Below are 19941 nucleotides of genomic sequence, written 5' to 3'. Positions count from 1 at the left end.
TCATGGTTACTTGATTTTGGATCATAGTTGTTTAAAATTGTTCAGTGCATTTTGCGTTTGGTTGGAATTGTTTAGAAGTAACTTGCTTGCATTGTATACCCAGTAACATGCAGTTACATTTCTAATAGAAGCAATGTTGTTCTTGTTTCTTTTGTCACACAAACAGTGGCTCTTCCAATCATCACACCTAGGCACTGATTCCCATGAATAACAGTTTACATAGAAAAAAAAATACTTCTCAGTGCTTTAATTTTCAACAGTCCACAGTACCACAACTGCATTTTGGCTATCATCATAAATAGTATAACCAGTCATTAGCAGTGGCACCCCTGGTGTGTGTACACCATTACACCAAAAATGGAACTGATAACTAAGCTGCATACTTTGATTTTTTTTTTTTTTTTTTGCATACCTCAACCAACAGCTTGTCTGCAAACATGAAAAAACATAACTCAGTTTCCCTTAAATTTAACAAGGCACAGAAAAGTATAATCACAAGGAACTTTATATAATCAAACACAGTGAGGAACTTTAATTTTGTTTCTTCAATTAACACATTGATACATCTCACCACTGTGGAGTAGGTCTACTCTGTAACAGAGGACCACAGCATACTTTTACCTGTCAGCAGAACAGCTCAGGGTGAAACCTTACCACAGAGAAAGCAAACAGTGGCCTCTAAAGTTGGCAGAATGCAAATCACTTTGTAGGAGTCTGACACAGAAACACACATTAAGGATGATAGCAGTAGAAAAAGTCTTTGCGTTTTCAATATTGCCATTACTGCACTGTATAGAAATGCCAGCAGATCAAAATTAACAACTGTTGTAAACTACAGACAATAAAAGGAGTTGCTATGGAAAGTACGCAAAAATTACCAAAGGGAACAGTAAAAATTGACAAATTTGATACCACAAGGTGCACATTACTTTTGACTCTTTCCCTGAGCTGCCTGGGAGTGTTTTTTGTGCTAAATTACATATTCAACAGAGCAGAAATGACATCTTTTCTTTGACTGTGAGAGTACAAAGATGCTAAGATGAGCGGTATCCAGCTTGTGCTTCACTATAATTGCTTAACATTAGTGTGCCTAAAATGAGTGCTTTAAGTTTAGTGCTTGATCTCCTTGTGATTTAGAACTTTAATCCTGACAGCCCTAAGAAAAAGTGATCATGATAAAAGAAAAAAGTGCACACGCAAAGCCTCACACCAACTGTACATGCAAAAATATTTCCTACACACAAGAAGTTACTTCATACAAAAGTAGCAGCAACACTGAGCTTTGAAATATCACTCAGATAATACTTTTAAAAAGAGTACAGTATCTGCTGGCATTCTTGATTGGTCAGCTACACATACAGCTTTCCTTATTAGAGCATGTCACAACATTATTTTTCCCTGTTTGTTTAAAATAAAATTCAAAAATAAGAATTCCAGGCTTGGAATTTTGAAAATGAAATTAGCTGTGACTATGATTTTTAAGACAAAGTATGTGCCTGACCATTCTTGAACTGCCTTGAACTGTAGTAATAAAAAATGTAAACTCATGCAGTTACAACATCTGCTTTGAATCAAAATGTAAACAATACTATCAGTTACATAATAAACACAACCACATCACAGCAGTAAGGCCTCCAGAAGACATTTGAGTGTGTTATGATTTTAGCTCTACTGTCTTCCTTCTCAGGCAGGGATTCTTGCTGACAGGAAAGGGGAAAAGAAAAAGTCAAACGCAAACTTCAGGGCTCTCATTGTGGTGCGTCTCCAGTCTCTCTCAATCTTTACCTGCCTGCCTCCAGTCAGCAGTGAAGACACACAATCCAGGCAATGGATTGCCTTCAACTCAAAGGCTGGAGCTCTGGCTCCTAATCGGCCCTCCAGCTTGGTGCTGAACTCCACCAAGTGACCAGGACTTAGGTTTAGCAGAACTTGCCTGAACTCATGGCTAGCCATAAGTACAATATCCCTGGCTGGGTCGTCTATGCTTCCATCTTGGATCATTCCTATGGTCACCTCGAAGCGGTGGCTATCAAAACGCTTGATATGACAAGCGTGTTTTGCCAGAGCTTTGAGCTGGCACAACTCCTCTTCTTCTTGAATTCGGAGCAGTAAGGGCAGTGAAACAGTAGCTGAAGAACTGGATGCCAAATTGGCAGCAGTAATGTTAGCAACTGTAACATTCTTTGGATCACATTTTGGATACCTTTCTCCATACAAGCAGCGCAGCCAGTCTCCCATGAACACTGGCAACATGTTGATGACAGACTGTGCCCCATTCTCTGTCTCAGCTACACGGACATGCCTAAAACGGCCAGTCCAGGTCACTCTGTGTCCTTGCAGGTGGCTACAGAACAGCTGTGTCTGGGCCATGCCTTTAGTTTCCCAAGCGGGAGGCCCGCACGCCTGGCTGTACTGACCCCAAGTCAGCGTTGAATTGTACACCTTCTGTCCTTCTGCATGGTACACATAGATAGCAAACAACACGATCACCATGGAGATACCAAGTAGAATGAGTTTTACAGGGCCACGGTGGGTCAGCGAGCGGAAAACATCCAGAATGGACATGCTGAACCTTGTCCACAGACGCAGAGTCACAGGAATTGCACAAATCACCAAGGTTACAATCATCTTTGTCAGCTCCAGCTCAAGGAACCATTTGAAGAGCTGGATGAAGAGCATGGCTGCAAGGCCGAAGGCCAGAACAGGCAGAGCGAACAGGAAGAGAAAGTAGGCCACACAGGTGCGGATTAGACCCACGGCAGAGGAATTCTGAAGGAGAACCACTGAGAACTCACACCACATAAAGCACACAAGGTACGGGACCAGGAAGCAATAAGTTCCTCTGAAACCACGCATCCTGGCCATGCTGAAACAGAGGGGGGAGAAAAAATAGTCAAGATAAAAAACTATTTCCAAAGCAGCTCAGAGAATTACATCCTATTGTGAAAGGTTCTGTGCAGCCTCTGGGGTCAATCTTCCACTATAGGACTTAAGGTAAATTGGGCGAACAGTTCCTTTAGTGTTACTCATTTTATTAAAAGAGTATGTGTGTCTTTTAATTGTCATGTGGTATTCTTATCTTGGAAGTCTTATCATCTTAGAAACAATCACACTGACTGACACCTGTCCTTAATGGTTTTTATCTAATGCAGTACCAGGATAACCACCCCCCCCAAAACACACACTTAATAATTAAATTGACATTCAAGTAAGGCATGCTGCTCTTAAAGTCTTAAAGTAAAGAATAGTAGGGTATTGATTAGGGGTGGGAATCAATAGTGGCCCCACGAAGAAAAAGATGATTCGACTTACTGCGATTTGCAATACATTGAGTTTTGTGATTGCATATATTGTGATATATTGCTATTAGGGCTGTCAAAGTTAACGCGTTAATATCACGTTAACTCAAATTACTTTTAACGCCGCTAAATTTTTTGTCGCACGATTAACGCATGCGCGTTCTGCATGACCCTCGACCCATCCCTTAGTTTGCCAGACCAGGAAGTGGCGCTATTGTGATGCGGTACAAGTGAGCAGAAATGGATAAAGGACAGAGACTTTTGAATGACAGGTTCAGCTTTCAAAACATGTCAGATAAGACTGAAGTTATTTTCTCCTACCGTCGACATGAACGGAGTTACAGGAAGTTCGTAGAGTCTTATATAGCCCGCACCACTCGCCAGCCATGCACACCGCTAATGCAGAGAGCCGCCCCCCTCGCCATGCTGGATTTGTTTACAATGGAGACACTCAGACAACTCTGCAGGGATGGACTTGCAGTCTGGCATACTGAGCATTTCCCGGAGTGCTGATGCACTTTTAGGCCAGTATGATTTATTCTTTGATTTAGGCTATTATATCTGCCATGAACCGGCACCACAGCTGCGCTATTGACTGTTGATTGGTCTGATCACGTTTCTTAAAGGTCTGCTCTCATCCCCACGCAGCTCCTGCTTGAAAGTGAAAGCATTCGGAAAAAAACGACACTTACTAAAATGATCGACTGGAACTGTAAATAAATGCCAAATTTAAATAACAGTCAATCAAGATGCTGCAAAACTGTCAAAGACTCTACAGTCCCTATAGGAGATTGTCTGATGCATGGTGAATGTACAGCTGCATCATGAGGAGGAGGAGGAGACAGAGCAGCAGAGGCTGGTGTGTGACAGGAGAGCAGAGCTTAGTGAATGAGCTCTGTAGAGTATCATAAGCTGAAAGCATTATTAGACTGTGGGTCTCCTTTATTTAGGAAGAAAAAAATGGTTTTAGATTAAATCTGTAGCTCTTCTATGATCTGAAGAATTAAGAGATGGTTAAGTCCTCTTAGTACACCTTAAAAGTTCTCCACTGAGACTTCTTTCACTTTGTGTGTTCACGAGTTTTGAAAAGAGGCTTCACATGAGTGTTTATTGACATCATTCCAGTAAATCTACTGGACTGATTACAGTCATTTCTTACTATCAGCATTTATTTTACATTTAGACTACATTTTTTAGTTTGAAAGTAAAATTATGCTAAATAATAGCAGATGTTTTTTTCAGTAATTACTTGCTTTTTCTCTTGAGCAGGGCAGATGTGTCCACCTTACTCACATCAGAACAGTGAAACACCATTAGTTGTGTCCGTGCCTTACTGCTGAGCTCTCAGCAGAGACTTGACTTCTTTATGTTCATGTGTGATGATGAGATCTGTTGTTCGGTTTCAGCTGCTGAGAACAGAGGAGTTAACTTCTAGGAGTCTAAAGTTTGACTCTACATTGTGGTATTATTCAGTAATGTTACATTGAGGTCAGTATCTCCATCTGTTGTGGCTTGTTGGGCTTGCGTTTACCATTTTATGCTCTCAGCATATTTTTGCAGCATTCAGTATCTTTGAGCTTAGACCAGAGAATTTTTTGGACTTTATCTGTTGTTTTGGGTTTTTGTCATGAACCAACATTTGCATAAAGAAAACATTTTTGTCCACTTGTGTTGATAAGGGTATTTAAATCTTGAGGAATAGTACTGTAAGGTACATTTAGAATAGACAAAAAAAGTGCGATTAATTTGTGATTAATCACGAGTTAACTATGGAATTTGTGAGATAAATCGCAATTAAAAATTTTATCTATTGACAGCCCTAATTGCTATCTATACCATTTTTTTCAGCTATTAGGCTGAATTAGCATCAGCCTTGCCCTCATGTTTGTTGTATTTCAGCACTCCTTATACACCCCATGTGTCATTTCCATCTCATTCATGCCTTGCTTGTAATCCTAATGTCCTTTCCCTGGTGCCGCCATATTTGTTGTGCGAGCTTTCTCCTCAAAAAGAAATTGGTTTTATTTTTCCATTATCGTAGACTTCAGTTCATATTAAAGGGATACTTCAACATTTTGGCAAATTCGTCGATTGCCATAATTCCTATAGTCTAAGGAACAAGTTTGTTTTCTTTAGTTGTCAGTGTAAGCTGTTTCTGGATCTGGGGGAACTGACATACCAGCTGCGCAGCTAAGACTATGGAGATAGACGGTATTTTTGGCTTTCCCTCATCAAACCCATCAAATACACAATCCAACAACTCCAAAACTCTCTTGTGGACAAGTTGTGACCTGCACATTCACCACGCTATAAAATAATTATGGAATGTTACGAGACAGAGATGTTTTAAAGCTAAATGCAAAGCCGGAACTACCGAGTAACTACGGCACTGCCACAGGTGCGCACTATGTCACTCCACCCAGTGGTTTACTCGGAAAGTAGTTCAGAGTATTTGCTTCATGTGTCGTAATGTTACATAATTATACATTATTATTTCATAGCATAGTGAATGTGCAGGTCACAACTTGTCCATGAGAGCGTTTTGGAGTTGTTGGATTGTGTATTTGATGAGTTTGATGAAGGAAAGCCAAAAATACCGTCTGTCTCCATTGAGTTGGCACAGCAGCTCTGAACTTGGCAGCGCCAATCTAAAAACAGCTTGCACAGACAACTAAAGGTAACGAACCTATTACTAAGACAATAGGGATTATGGCAATGGGCAAATTTGCCAAATGCTAAAGTATCCCTTTAACAGTTAATTAGAAAAATTGATATTTGGTGGATATGAATTGATACAATATTGCAACACTATGCAGTATCGATTTTTCCCTCTACCCTACTACTGATGGTGTAGACCAAGGGTGTCCAAACTAAAACCTGAGGGCCAACAGCCTGTAGTTCATTTAGAGTTGGCCTAGCAAATTCTTAAAATAAGATGAAATATGGCTTTCATCAGTTCATTAAGCTTTTCCTTGACTGTAATTTTCTTCTTAGTTCAAACACATGGCAGTGCTGTTGGGAGGATTTCTGTAAACAAACATTCTGAATGGAAAAATTAATTGACGTGCTTATTTTCATGACTAAATTGGGACAACAAAAAAAACTAGGGCTGTCCTGATCCCAATCATATGTATCGGATCGGAGCCAATATAAGATTTTTTCATTGACCGGAGATCATCAATTTGACCCAAACAGCCCAGCTGATCATTTACGTCAGCTGTCGTAAACAGAGCACAATTTACGGCAGCCCATAAATGTACCAGTAACAAAACAAAGCAGCGGTAGCAACATTAGCATGTCTGTGTTTGTGAGTGTGAAAACAGTCCATTGGCCACTTGGAGCATCTGCAACATGACTGTTTCATGAGGTGGTAGCATCATCCCCTTGAGAATTTGCAGAATTCTTTTGACAGGGAAAAAGAAAATCAACTCACCTGAAGAACAGGTAGAAGAGATAAACATACAGCAGGCAGGGGAGACTCAGCTTAAGCACCACTGATTCCCCTAGTGGCAGTGTAGCAAAGGTGTGGCCAAGGAGACGAAGCATTTTCATGTCCTCTGGCAGGAACTGGGTCAGGCAACACAGGGATGAAGCTACCTGGATCCAAAAAAAGAACTTTGATTGACCGATTTATTACTAATTGAAAATTGCTTCACATCACCACCCATAAGCTGATGCCTACAAAAAATCTGAAATTGGAAAACACAGACAGGGCACTATCACCATACATGTATGAGTTATTAATGAAATTTAAAGGTAAAGTTTTTTTGAGCACACATTATTATCAGGAATCTCATACCTATTCCATCTTTCATTACTGTTCACAATGATATGTGCAAGTTGGAAATAAAAACACCATAACTAAGCAGGTTTGGATTCCATGATATTAAAACAGATATCAAGATTATTTGATTACCAGTATTGTATCTAAGTTCAAAATTCTAGTGCTAAGTGCCCACAATATTATTGGATCATGTAACAACATAGTATTTTGAGCAGTTGCTTTGCTCTTCCTTACCTCTATAACCATTGCTTTGCGTGCATAGGTTGCAGCAGTGGGACTGAGGCTTTGGTAGCTGACAGCAGTAAAGAAGATGGCCACGGTGGAGAGCTCTGAACAGGGGATCCAGCCCTTGTCAGCTACGGGGAAGGAGAAAATGATGAAAAAAACAGAAAGGATAAAATGGAGGTATGGCTCTAGGTTGTTCCAGCCAAAGTTAGTCTCTGCCTGCTCCACATCCAGGCCGGGTTCAAAACGTGTCAGCAGAGATGTCAGGGCGCTGAAGTTCTCCCAAGTCTGCAAAACAACAAGGGAAGACATGTTGAAAGTTGTAAAAGATGGAAATTACACTTACTGTTAGTATACCAAAATGTACTCCCCAACAGAATACAAGTGAGTAAGCTTAATTTGTCGTTAAAAATGGAACTAATAAGAACTAAATCTACATTAGCTGTACAAAAGCTGTACAAAGATGAACATACACTTACATACATTCCCATGAACATACATTTCAAACTTTAAATATCCAAATATAAATATACAATAAATGTCTAAGCAACAGAGAGTAAATGATTCAATAACACAGCAGTGGCATACTAAAGATTGCTTTAAAAGTTTATGTAAATTACCAAAATAGTACACTTCAAGAGCAATTGGTAGTGCTCTAAAATATAATTCAACTGACTTAGCCACACTTAAAAATCTATTACAAATACACTTTCAAAATATATTTGATTGTACTGAAATACAATTTCAGTACATAAAGGTTGAGCTTTACCATGTTTTAAAGCACTTTCTGATCATTTTTAATAATACTTTGGATGCTGAAAGAGTATATATCTAATGTACTTATCTGAATTACAAATAAACCCAATGGGATTTGAAGGTGAACACTCACCTTGCTGCTCTGGAAAACCCTCAGTGTGCAGATGATCATGGAGATGAAGGAGAGGTAGAAGACAAGTAAAGGGATGACAAAAGCGAACAAATCAATAGTCAGGTTGCTGATGATGAAGAAGAAGATCAGTGCGTTGACGTGCTGAGTGGGGATGACTGTGCTCAGCCACTGGACACCTGCTCGCGATGCCCAGTCCACCAGGTGCTCTTTCATCTCAACAATGGCATGCAGTGGGTACTGCAGCATCTAAAGGAAGGAAGGAGATTGCATTAATGAATATGCAAACTTCCCAAAATAAAACAAAGGATAAACTCATTTTTACATTAACTTCTTATTTCATCCAAATTACTTGTGTTTAAACCAGCACCCTTATTCATAAACATTCTAAGAATCCTCTCAGAGGGTTCATAACCTCGCTTAATAATTCCTAACAAGGATTCCTAACTTGAGAGCGATTTGGGAACCAACTGGCATGTCTGGAGACTTAAATAATCAATCGTATCTGCTACTGTGCTTTGTGCATAAATGCAGGCAGATGCATGGCTGAAGGCTTTAAGAAACAGGACCTCATCAAGCACTCTAAAATGTAAGAATTACAATGGCCAGAAACTCTAAACAAGAGTCGGTAGCAACAGCAAAATAAGCTGTTTGGCATTGGCAGAGAAGATTTGGCAAATTAACATACATGCACCACATACTCAGCTCTACTACTCATCCCACAAATGCATGTTCCTTACAAATGTGGCACCATTTAAAAGGGAAATAAACAGGCTTTCCAGCGGTATAAGATTTATTGCCAAGAAGCATTATTACAACATAGAAATAATCTACCAAACACAAATTTCCTTAATTTTTGTGCTAAGTTTATATATATATTGTGAATGCATAGATGAAATATTTCAACAACAGCTGATGCTCAGTCGTCCACAATTACGCTGTGAATTGTTGCAGTAACTTCCTTCCACAATACCACTTTTTAAGCCAATATTTTCTTCCTTTTACTTTTTGACTTGAGAATTGACATCATGACAACAGGAGTAGTGTTTCTGATGTATTATGTACCTCCATATTGTAAACACTGGGGTGGAGCTGGCTGAAACATGAATAGGGGCTTGTAATTTAAAAGACTCCTGTTTTCAGTGGCTGCATTGATCAACACTCCCTCATTTATATGCAGGCTGTATTTTCCAGTTTTGGTGCTTTTTAGCACTGTTTAAAAAAACACCATATATTGAATGGTTTAAAGCTTGTGGTATGAAAGAAGCACAGTGTGTTGTAAAATTTTGACAACATTAATTTAAAGAATCTGGTTTAGAAATTTAAAGAAAAGACAACAAAACCAACTGTACTGAGATACCATTAGGCGTGATTTCATGTCCATGGCCTTTCTTATGGCCCCATTCGGCTCAGAGTGCAGCATCATCCCACTTCCGCCAAATCCCCAAGATTTTCTGTGGGCCTTCTTGCACCCTGATGGGACTAGCTCAGCCTTCTGCTTCAAAGCACAATCAAAGAAAGAACTGAGTCAACTTGATATCTTTATAGTGCCCTCTTAAAACTGATAAAATTCATTCTATCAGATGGGTCTTTTACCACTTCACCGCTGCCCTCGGGTTTTGGAACTTCAGTCTTGCCAGTGACCTGGGTGCCTGATTCAGGTGCGGACGGGACGATACCTTGTGCATACTTTTTAGTCATCTCAACAAAGTCATCCAGGTCCACTAACTGTGTGGCTGAGAGGCAATAAAGAAGGCATTCATTAAAAAGGACATGTAAAATGTCTTTTTCTCTCTGCATCTCTCACTTTGTGGATACTTACACTCATTGCTGACCATGCTCTCCAGTACTTTCTGTGTCCGGCCTGAAGTTGGGACAGGAATCCTGCTTGCTGTGCCACCTATTGGTGAAGAATGATCACAACAACATAGAGTCACAAACACAGCCTTGGAGGCCTCTGCCTGTAATGTGATACTCCTCACCATGACAGCTGCAAATAATGAAATCACAAAGAGGAATATATGATGTTGTGTTGTTTTACTTGTGAATCTTATTTCTGTTTAATCCAAGTTTTTTGTTATTGGATTAGTTTTCTGGTGAAAATACAGGTGGGGTCAGGTCAGATCTTGTACTCAACCATAATCTGACATACAGGTATTCATAAACCCCTTACACTCACTTTTTTATTTTTTTGATGTATTTTTAATGTTACTGTATGTTCAGAATTATTTAATCATTGTTCGTATTACTTTTTGTAGGTCAACTTTGAGTTTCTTTGTTTTTGTGTAATATTGTGTTCATTTTTTAATTGTATTTAGGTGGAGGCTTCAAATAAGCTCTATGAGTTTTCTGCCTCTTCCTGCACTGTGTATCTACCATTTCTGTCATATTTTTTATTTTTTTAACAGTGCAAAATAAAATAAATACACGATGTGATGTCAACAAATTATAAAATCCTGCACCTCTCTGGGCAGTATGTTGTAGACCAGGCAGGATAGCTATCACTATTCAAATAGTACTCAAAGGTGTTGTTAGTGTCAATTATTTGTGTGTTCATCCTACCTGGCACTGCACTGACTTGGCCGACATTTTCCAGCATCTCCGCAACCGCCACCTTTGACTTCCTCTCTGGGTTGAGTTTCCAGTACATCATCATTGCTGCTTTACGTACAGCCAGCTCAAACTTACTCTCTGAAGCCAACTTACGAACTTCAGCCTCATTCTCTGGAGTGATTCCTTGTGGAGGATGCCAGACAAGAATCAATGACAACATTACAAACACGATATGTAAACACTCACGTGCATGTACTGAACTGACAGAACATCAACCTTTCTTCTGGATCCAACAGCGTTGCAGTGCTCTTGCTGCACCTTTTCTCCCCTGTTTAGCTGCTTTAATCAGCCAATTAACAGCCAGTTGATTATTCTGCTCCGTGTCCTTCTCTTCTGCAACAAGCAAGTAGTGCTGACCAAGCTACAACACAAGAGAGGGGATTAATTAAACTAGAGGCCTTGATTTGACCACTAGTCTGACAAAAGTTCACCTTAACACTAAATGTACAGTTTTACTGGTATATGCTCTAAGAAGATTAATTAATCCAGAATGCATGAAAAATGCTTGACAGTTTACAACAGTTACAAACAAGTCAATGCAATAACTAAGACAAGCTACAAACAAGTGTGTCACTTTAAAAACAGTATATAAAAACATTGTAAGGAATGAAATTCAGATCTATGATAAGTTGCACTGTCAAAATGACAGATTCATCTGATCATTTGATCTGACCATCTGATAGAGATGTTTTATTATTACTTTTTTCAAATTATGGTCAAATTATATATGTTTTTTGATTGAAATGACCAAGCTATCAACTGTTTAACTTATTAGTGCATCCCTATTTAAAATCTGTGATTCTGCTTGTCCCCATTGTCATTATAGTTATCATGACACCACAATTCTGAACTTAAATATAATTCTATATTTATCATTTTAACCTAGAAGAAGTGTATTCAATGATTCTGATCGATTAATTTTATCATTTTTATGTAGGACATTTTATGGCCCATTTTATGTTTATTTTTTAATTTGGATTAGTGTTTGTGTAGGGGTTTGGAGCTCACAGTCAAAAGTTTGCAGGTTGGTTGTTATGAAAAATGCGGATGACACCACTGTCCCTGTCCTCTACTCTCTGACTGAAGGCAACAGCCCCTTACTTTAAAGTATGTTTCTTACACTCACAGTGCCCTCGTGGATTCACGCATGGCACACCTGATGCTATTAAGGTCTGTGAGAGCTCAGTAGGCTTTAGGGCGCAGATTGGGACTGGGCCAAAACCCATTAGCCAACTTACCAGAGTCATACAGTTGGTTGGAGGAAACTCAACTTCAGATTCAATCTGGCAAAATGCTGTACTTTCTTTTACATTCATGCAGAGGTGTCTTTTTCTAAGTTTTTTAGAGTTTAACCAATGTAAGGCAATCAGAAAATAAAATCCATTTTCTCTGTATCACTGCTTTGTCACCAGTGGGGCTCCCTCTCTACTTAATCTCAGAGTTGATTGCCCACTACTGCGCGTTATCTTGCTCTCACTCACTAGCGGCAGCACCGGTTTGGAAATGTGACGTTAGGTAGAGTCTGTTTTTAATTTCATTACTGTTTGGTACTATCCAATGTAAAAAACAAAATCTTGCATCGTTAAGAGCACCAGATATCAAAAATTATTTTAAAAAATTGTCAACCTTATTAGACATAACACTATAATTAATATAGTTCTGACAAGTTAGAACAAATAATGTCAAAAGTAGAGAATAAGGCTACTAAGAATATAGTAAAGGAGTGGATCACTTACAACTTAAAATAGATGTATTAAATGTCTTTATTTCATTTTTAATTGATATAAACACATGTTACATGGTGTCCAACAGTTCAAATAGCTAAATCCTCAAGTTATCAACAAATACAGTTTTTACTTATGTAGTCCATTTTGATTTTGCAGATGTTTTTAAAAAGCTTCTCTAAGAAAGTCTGTCTCAAAGGCAAACTAAATGATGTTTTGTCTGTGGCCCTCACAGCACTGGAAGATTCAAATTAACTCTAAGTCAACACAAAGTGTCAGCATAAGTCAAGGCAAACTATTTGTATAAGATTATTTCTTTGGTAGGAAGTTCCAGCCCAACAGTTCACAGTCAAGTCCATGGATACCAAAGACAACACAAGAATTCCCATTAACCATCTGGCTAATTACCAGTAGATGTCCCAGTGGAATATCAAGTGACTGTTGTCTAATATTAACTGTAATTTCATAACTTTACCCACAGTTAAAAACAAATGTGTCTATTTTTAAGGAAATAAGACTCGTCCTTAGCCCAGCATATTAAGCATGATCCCATTTTTACTTTAATGCTCTTTAAACTGAAGTAAACTCTTACAGAAACATAAACTCTGATTACTCTGTGTATGATATTTGAGCTGTGATTGCTGAAGATCTCTTATTGCTGAAGGTCTCATATATTTTGATATATGAGACCTAGTAAACTGTGTGTATACCTGACTAGTGAACTGATGTGGACACATGTTTTCACATGTTGACTCCCACATGCTCCCTGTGGTTATTAAGGGTGCTTCATGCAATACATGACATATAGCATGGTAAAGTTCATGTGTAACATGTAACCAGCCACTCAGGAATGTACCCTTTTAGAACAGGGATGTCTTTACTGCAAAGTATGGGCTCATCTTCCACCTCAACAACCCCCATTTCCTCTGCCACTTATTCTTTTGACACTGGGAATGACTATTACAGACATAAAGGATTAAAGAGCATGTGCATATTTCATATCAATCACAGTTTTAGTTCAGTGCTGCACTACACTGTGATAGTCTGCATGATGATTTGTATGTGTGTATTGAAGTCTCGGATCATCTTCCAAGTGGGCCAAAAATAGACCCCATGCTCATAGCCAGATTGAGTCAACCAGCAGCAGTGAAAACAATGCCAAGTGCCAGTCTATGAGCATGTGCTTTTATACTCACACGGGTCTGAGCTCTGGCATCGCCTGCTTTGGCTTTCTCTTCTATCTGCTCCACAGACAAATCTTCCTCTGGTTCTTCATCTGGATGTAAGAACAGACAAGAGGAGATGGCTTAAATAAATGCACACATTTCTATGATGCAAAGCATTGAATAATTGCTAAGCCTCCATAGATGACTTGCATAGTGATAAAGTCTCACTGCTGGTTTTTGCACACACCATTTTCACAGCCAGTAAGAACAAATCCCTGCAGACATATGTGTTGTAACATGAGAACAGCAAAAGGTCAGAGGTGGAATAGATGTGAGAGTGTGTCTGTGCATCTATCTGTCTATGTGGATATCCTGTGACAAGACCGCAGAGCTTAATTAACACAGTACCTGGCTCCCATATCAAATCAGTTATCAGAACTGCATGAAATTTCACAAGTGCTATTGTCACCCCAATGTTCTTAAGCAAAACAGTTCAGATTCTTTGTGTCTCTCTGATGCAGTCCTGTAAGGCTACACCCATTTTGTTAGTGTCACATTAAGAGTCTCTTAAGTAATAATATCCATTTTCAAGTGAGTAATCAGTTACATTGTCTAATGAACTATTAAGTCATAATTCCATTAATGTTTGGTCATAGCTAAAACTAAACATGCTAAATGGTTCATGTATTACCAAAATCTGCTGCAACAGCAGAGCTTAAACTTTTTTCTGAATCAATAATACAAAGGGCTACAATAGCTACCGTCAGTGGGCTTGTACTCCCCACTGAGATATAAACAAGAGCAGTGGCTGAATTTCATATCAAAAATGGTTCTCTAACCATTGGAGTGGAGCAGCATACAGCCACTTAGAGCACAGGTATGTGGATGTTGACCTGCAAGGAAGACCAAAGGCTAATGATGCTAACACTTGCAATGTCAGTTACACTCTGGAAATCATTTACACATTGTTTACTCACAGACTACTGTGCATCTGAATTTTGCATTCCAGGGCATTTAAAATATTAATATCAAAGGATTTGATAAACAGTATTTACATTGGCTATACACTGAAGGGCTTTGGGAAGTGTTTTCCCATGCTGAATGAACTCTACTCACTTTGGACCATTTTCAGTTAATTCTTACCTCTGTCAACTAAAAAAATCTAAATTTCATTGTTATGGAAAGTGTACGAGTCAATCAGAACATGCCTGATGCCAACATGTTACCTGGCAAGTGTAAATCTGACCATGTTCACTGTGTTAGTTAAACAAGTTAGCATTCCAATGCTTGCTAGCATCACACACAAAGTAAGTCTGCATCTTCTAGAGTTTAAGGTAGCAAGGTAACACAGTATCCATGGGTTTTAAAAAAATAGCTACATACATTTTTAATAATGTCTTATAAAGTGTATGTCCAGCAGCAACATCACTGTCTGTCTGTGATGACAGAACTCCTATTAATGACGTAGGGCTAATATTTCAAACAGTGAAAAGTTCTGTGTTTTGTTACCCTGGTGTGTCCCATTACATTGATTATTCAAACAACAGCTATATAATGCTGAATGTCACGCTCAGTTTCAGATTTGGGTTTTGCTTGTGCAGACAACATTTATAGTTGGAGGTGTAATCAACACAAAACCAGAGAGCTGTCTTTGGATGAAAAACAAGCAACTGCGAGGCTGAGAGTAGATGGAAAATCAATCAGAGTCATGGCATAAACATTGGCCATAGCTAGTACAACCACTAGGAATGACCTGAAGAAGACAGAAAACACTGGTGTACCCAAGTATAAGATGTCAAATGGGTAGACCAAGGAAAACAGCAGCAGTTGATGACAGAAACATTGTGAGAACTGTAAACAAAGACCCTAAAACAACTGTGGCATCAGCAACAACCTCCAGAGGGCAGGAGTGAAGGTATCACCATCTACTGATCACAGAAGACTTCATGAACAAAAGTACAGAGGCTACACCAGAAGATGCAAACCACTCATTAGCAAGAAGAACAGGAAGAACAGGCTGGAATTTTCCAAAAAGTACATGGGAAAGCCTCAAAGACTCTGGGACAAAGTTTTATGGACTGATGAGACAGAGATTACCCTTTATCAAAGGAATGGAAAGGCTAAAGTTTGAAGAAAGAAAGGATCTGCTCATGATCCCAAACATACAAGCTCATCTGTGGAGGTAATGTCATTGCTTGGGCCTGCGTGGCTTCTTCTGGGACAGGCTCGTTAATCCTCATTGATGATGTAACACATGATGGCAGCAGCTAAATGAACTCAGAAGTCTATCAAGAATTGGAAGGTTTTAGACTGGCCAAGTCAATCTCCAGACTGAAACCCTGAAGGATGCATTTTACCTGCTATAGATGAGACTGAAGGGAGTAACCACCCAAAACAAACAACTGAAAGAGGTTGTAATGAAAGACTGGAAAGGCATCACAGAAGAAGAATGCACAAGTCTGGTGATGTCAGTGGGTGACAGGCCAAATATGAAGTTTTATTCATCTTCATCTATTTTAAGTCTATCTGTTCCAAAACTTTTGCCCCTGAATATTTGGTGTTCAATTACAAATAATGCTATCTTCTAAGTTGTGTATCAGATCAAGATGTAAATACCTGGAAATAAAAGCTGAATGTTGATCTCTTGTCTAATATTCATCTTTTGATGTCAAACCCATGTTTTCAGTCTACAGCAACAATAAAAGAACTGGCCTCACTGTTCCAGTACTTTTAGAGGGGAGTGTATACTTGTGTATCATGACATTACATCGTGCTGTGGTCTTCTCTAAAAGCATACTCTAAAACGTGCTTCACCGGTTGTGATCTGAAGCAATACTCTTATTGCTTAGTTAAAATCAGTGATTACAAATGAGCTGAATTTTACTGTAAATAACCATGCATTAGATGCAGATCTTTGAGTAGTTGGGTTGCACCCTATGTGCACAGGGTTGAAACAATGCTTAAATTATAAATCACTTCCAGTTCCCCCTTTTTAAACATCCTTTTTGTTTTTTATTCAAGAATCAAATCATTTTGTAAAAAGGATTACATCAAATATGTGTTGGGGTGTGTGCTCTGTTGTGCAGGGTTGTGCATTTACATTAGCAAGTGCTGGGTCTGACCTGCTTTTTGTATAACGCATGTTTTTTTTTTGGACATGTATTGGTCATACCATATATCATGGGAAAATCCCGGGAGGGGAATTATAAATTTGATACTTCCTAACCCGTCAAGAGTTGCCTCTATTTTTGCATTTAATCATACTCTAGTAGCTGACCTCTTGGGTTATAAATTGAAGATGTCACTTCATGCACTGACTTCATTATTGAGTCAAACCCAGCAGACCCCCAAAAATAAAATGCAATCAGAAATGTTTTGGTAAGGCATGTGCCTTTTCTCATGTCAGTGGTCATATGTTTTTTCATGTAACACACCCCTGTCACATTTTTTGGACTTAGAGTTAAGGTATGAAAGGCCTGGACACTTTGATGGACACCTACTGTTAATGCCACTAGCTGTCTGTTGCACAATAACTCAGCTCATTGGAGTCTGTGAACTTGACCTCTTGGGTATCTGCCCTCTTGTCCAAGTATGGTCACTTCTGGCTTCAGAAAACAGAGAGGGCAATAAAAATAGCTGAACTCAAGGCTTTTGAAAAGTAGACCATCAACCAAATGATGCTGGTTGCTAAACGTGTTTCTGATAAGTCATATGCAGTAGTGCATATAAACACATTTTAAGATAACAAACGTGCAAAAAGTCAAGATGTGTCGTCTAAATGATCAACGTACTTTTGTAATAACTTCTAGCAAGGTGCATAAAATCAGCACTAAATTCCATGAGAGATTATTTACTAAAAAAATGCAACCTGCCAGTGGTACTAGAGAATTAAAAGAGCTATCATCGAAGTTGATATAATGGCTATCTGGGGACTAAAAATGTTCACAGCATGCAAATTTAGCTGTTAAAGTATTTCAGTTCAGACCAAAGCAACGCTGGTCAATTATCAGGCCGACAAGGCTATCTCTAGAGCCTTGCTGTTAACAGGACTAAAAGGGTTCACATGGTGTGTGTTACATGTGTAGCAAAGTGATGGCAAGAAACAATGTGCATGTTTCCAACTCTTGGCCTTCCAGTCAGACATGGCATGTTATTCTTCATATTTTGCAGCATTATAAATTACAGTACAAAACAGATTAAGTTATGCTGTTTTCTATTAGGCCGAGAAAGGTGTTTGTGACCCACAACTTCAACATCTGTGGTCATTTAAATAATGACTTTAATCAAACTTAAAAATAAAGCATACTTACCTTCCTCTTCATCATTGGCCTCCTCTTCAGCTTTCCTAAGTCTTTCCTGTATAATCACCCGCCTAGCAACAGAGGCAAAGGTACGTTTTTGAGGGGCAGTTGGAGGCGTTGCAGGAGCTGCACTGAGAGCAATACTGGGAGACGTAGAAGGAGGACCTGTTGGGTTATTGTCTGAAGTAGCTGGTGAAATCGATGCAGATTTGAGCTTTGAAAAGGATGAAACTTTAGGGATTTGAGGGGAAGCAGAGTTGGGAGAAGTATGTCCTGCTTTGCTTGTAGTAGGAGAAGCAGTTTTAGAGAGAGTTTTAGAGGACACAGCAGCAGCAACTGGAGGCTTTGGGCTCTCTGAGGAAGGAGGGGAGTCTACCAGTTTAGAGTTTATTTGTGCAGAAGTACAGGAGAGAAAAGTTGTTTTGGGGGGTTCTGTGGTTGTTTCTGTGGAGCTTGGAGATTTTGAGTGCAAAGAGGAGGCAGCAGAGGGGGTATTGGAGCTCTGGGATGGTGGAATCTGTCTGGGGGAGGGAGGATAGGGCCCATCCAGGACAGGGCATGACCCTTGGCTGTTGACTGCTGTCTGTGTTGATTGTAAATCCTTCTCCATGTTACCTGGAATAAAAAAGGCACCACTTATTTATCATGTAACATATGACTGTAATACGCTGCTGTACATAAAGGTAATTTCTAATAATGAGTCATTGGTGAAGATATAGTGGTGGACTCTGTGAACACCCTGATAGAGAAACTGGCAGACCCTGAGGACATTTTACACCCTAAACATGACACCTTGACTTTGAAAAGGTTTGAACAAGAAAGTAAAATGCAAACTCTTTTTTGCACTCTGTGTAAACCAGCATTAGAAAAGAAAAACTGGATATGTCTAGAAATAATATTAATTGCAGTAAGAACGTAATTCAGATTGAATTCAACCAATTGGCAAACTGACTGTATCTCAGAGCATTTACTCTTGTACTTTTTGATTTATTAACAGTTTAGGTGAGTGTTTTTTTCTGGCAATTCACAAATTTTCTCTATATTTGATATAAAACATAGCCATTTTTCACTGCATAGTACAGCTGTAATAGCTTCTATGAGCAAAAAACCCATGTAGTAAATAATCTAAAGTTCTAACATGCCAATATGCAATTCATATAAACGAAAATAAATATACTAAATGAAGTCATGTATCGTGTTTTTTTCTCAACACTCAATTTGCTCTTAGCAAACATTCAGTAAAGTAAAAGCAACGATATCTTACTTGTTAGGTTCAGAGGTAAATTCCTGAGATAAAAACGCCAACAGTCCTCCTAATTTTTGACGTTGTTTGTAGAAATTAGACCATGCTGAACTCCACGCACTCTTCCCAGCTCCACGAAACCAGAAACTCACACCGACTGTGGACAAACTCTCTCAAGTGTCCCTCCTGGCGGGCCACCACCACAACATAACGCCCCATGCGCCTGAAATAGACTCTCCGCTGATAGGGAGAAAGAAATGCCAATCAAACAGCCGAGTCACCTGATTGGTTCTTCGCACGTTCTTGCTTTTCTTACCTACGGAAGGCAGTGTTTTACGACAAAAGCTCTACGTGTTTTTTCTTTTCGTTGTGTACAAAGTTGAATTAGTTGAAACACATCCTTCAGTTTGAATTCAAGCCTGAAACTCAAAGTGAAAAATAATGAGTTGAAAAATGATGTCGAATACTTCCGCATGTGCAGTTATTTTAACTGAAAGGTTTAAACAGAAACATTTAAGCAGATTATGGGGTTCTAGTGTGGGCCTTCCCTTAATCGAGTCTGGCTCTCTCCCATATGGCAGCAGCACAAATCTAATACGGCTTTTCAAAATAAGAGCACGCAGCATGAGGCGTCATGAGCTACATGGATCATGGCTTCAAAAATATTGTCTCACAGGCCTTTGATATGATAACAAGCCAA

The 19941-nt window shown here is 39.1% G+C and overlaps 1 protein-coding gene across 2 annotated transcripts; it reads right to left on the bottom strand.

Annotated features, from left to right (window-relative positions):
- Nucleotides 1-232: 232 nt before the first annotated feature.
- Nucleotides 233-19404, bottom strand: wfs1a (Wolfram syndrome 1a (wolframin)). Of its 2 annotated transcripts, none has more exons than XM_041784319.1 (12): nucleotides 19263-19404; nucleotides 18008-18613; nucleotides 13728-13807; nucleotides 11024-11168; nucleotides 10757-10930; nucleotides 10017-10094; nucleotides 9791-9930; nucleotides 9555-9692; nucleotides 8198-8443; nucleotides 7318-7596; nucleotides 6733-6896; nucleotides 233-2866 (listed from the first exon to the last, which is right to left on the bottom strand). In XM_041784319.1, the coding sequence occupies exons 2-12, from the start codon at nucleotides 18606-18608 to the stop codon at nucleotides 1684-1686; spliced, it is 3228 nt and encodes a 1075-aa protein (XP_041640253.1). In that variant the 5' UTR covers nucleotides 18609-18613; nucleotides 19263-19404; the 3' UTR covers nucleotides 233-1683. The 2 variants fall into 2 exon arrangements, with proteins under 2 accessions (XP_041640253.1, XP_041640255.1); XM_041784321.1 differs by having other exon boundaries at nucleotides 9555-9689.
- Between the last annotated feature and the right edge of the window lie 537 nt (nucleotides 19405-19941).

This window comes from Cheilinus undulatus, linkage group 4, assembly GCF_018320785.1.
Source record: "Cheilinus undulatus linkage group 4, ASM1832078v1, whole genome shotgun sequence".
NCBI lineage: Eukaryota > Metazoa > Chordata > Actinopteri > Labriformes > Labridae > Cheilinus > Cheilinus undulatus.
The sequence above is the reverse complement of the archived record's forward strand: the minus strand, read 5'-3'. Positions and strand labels throughout refer to the sequence as shown.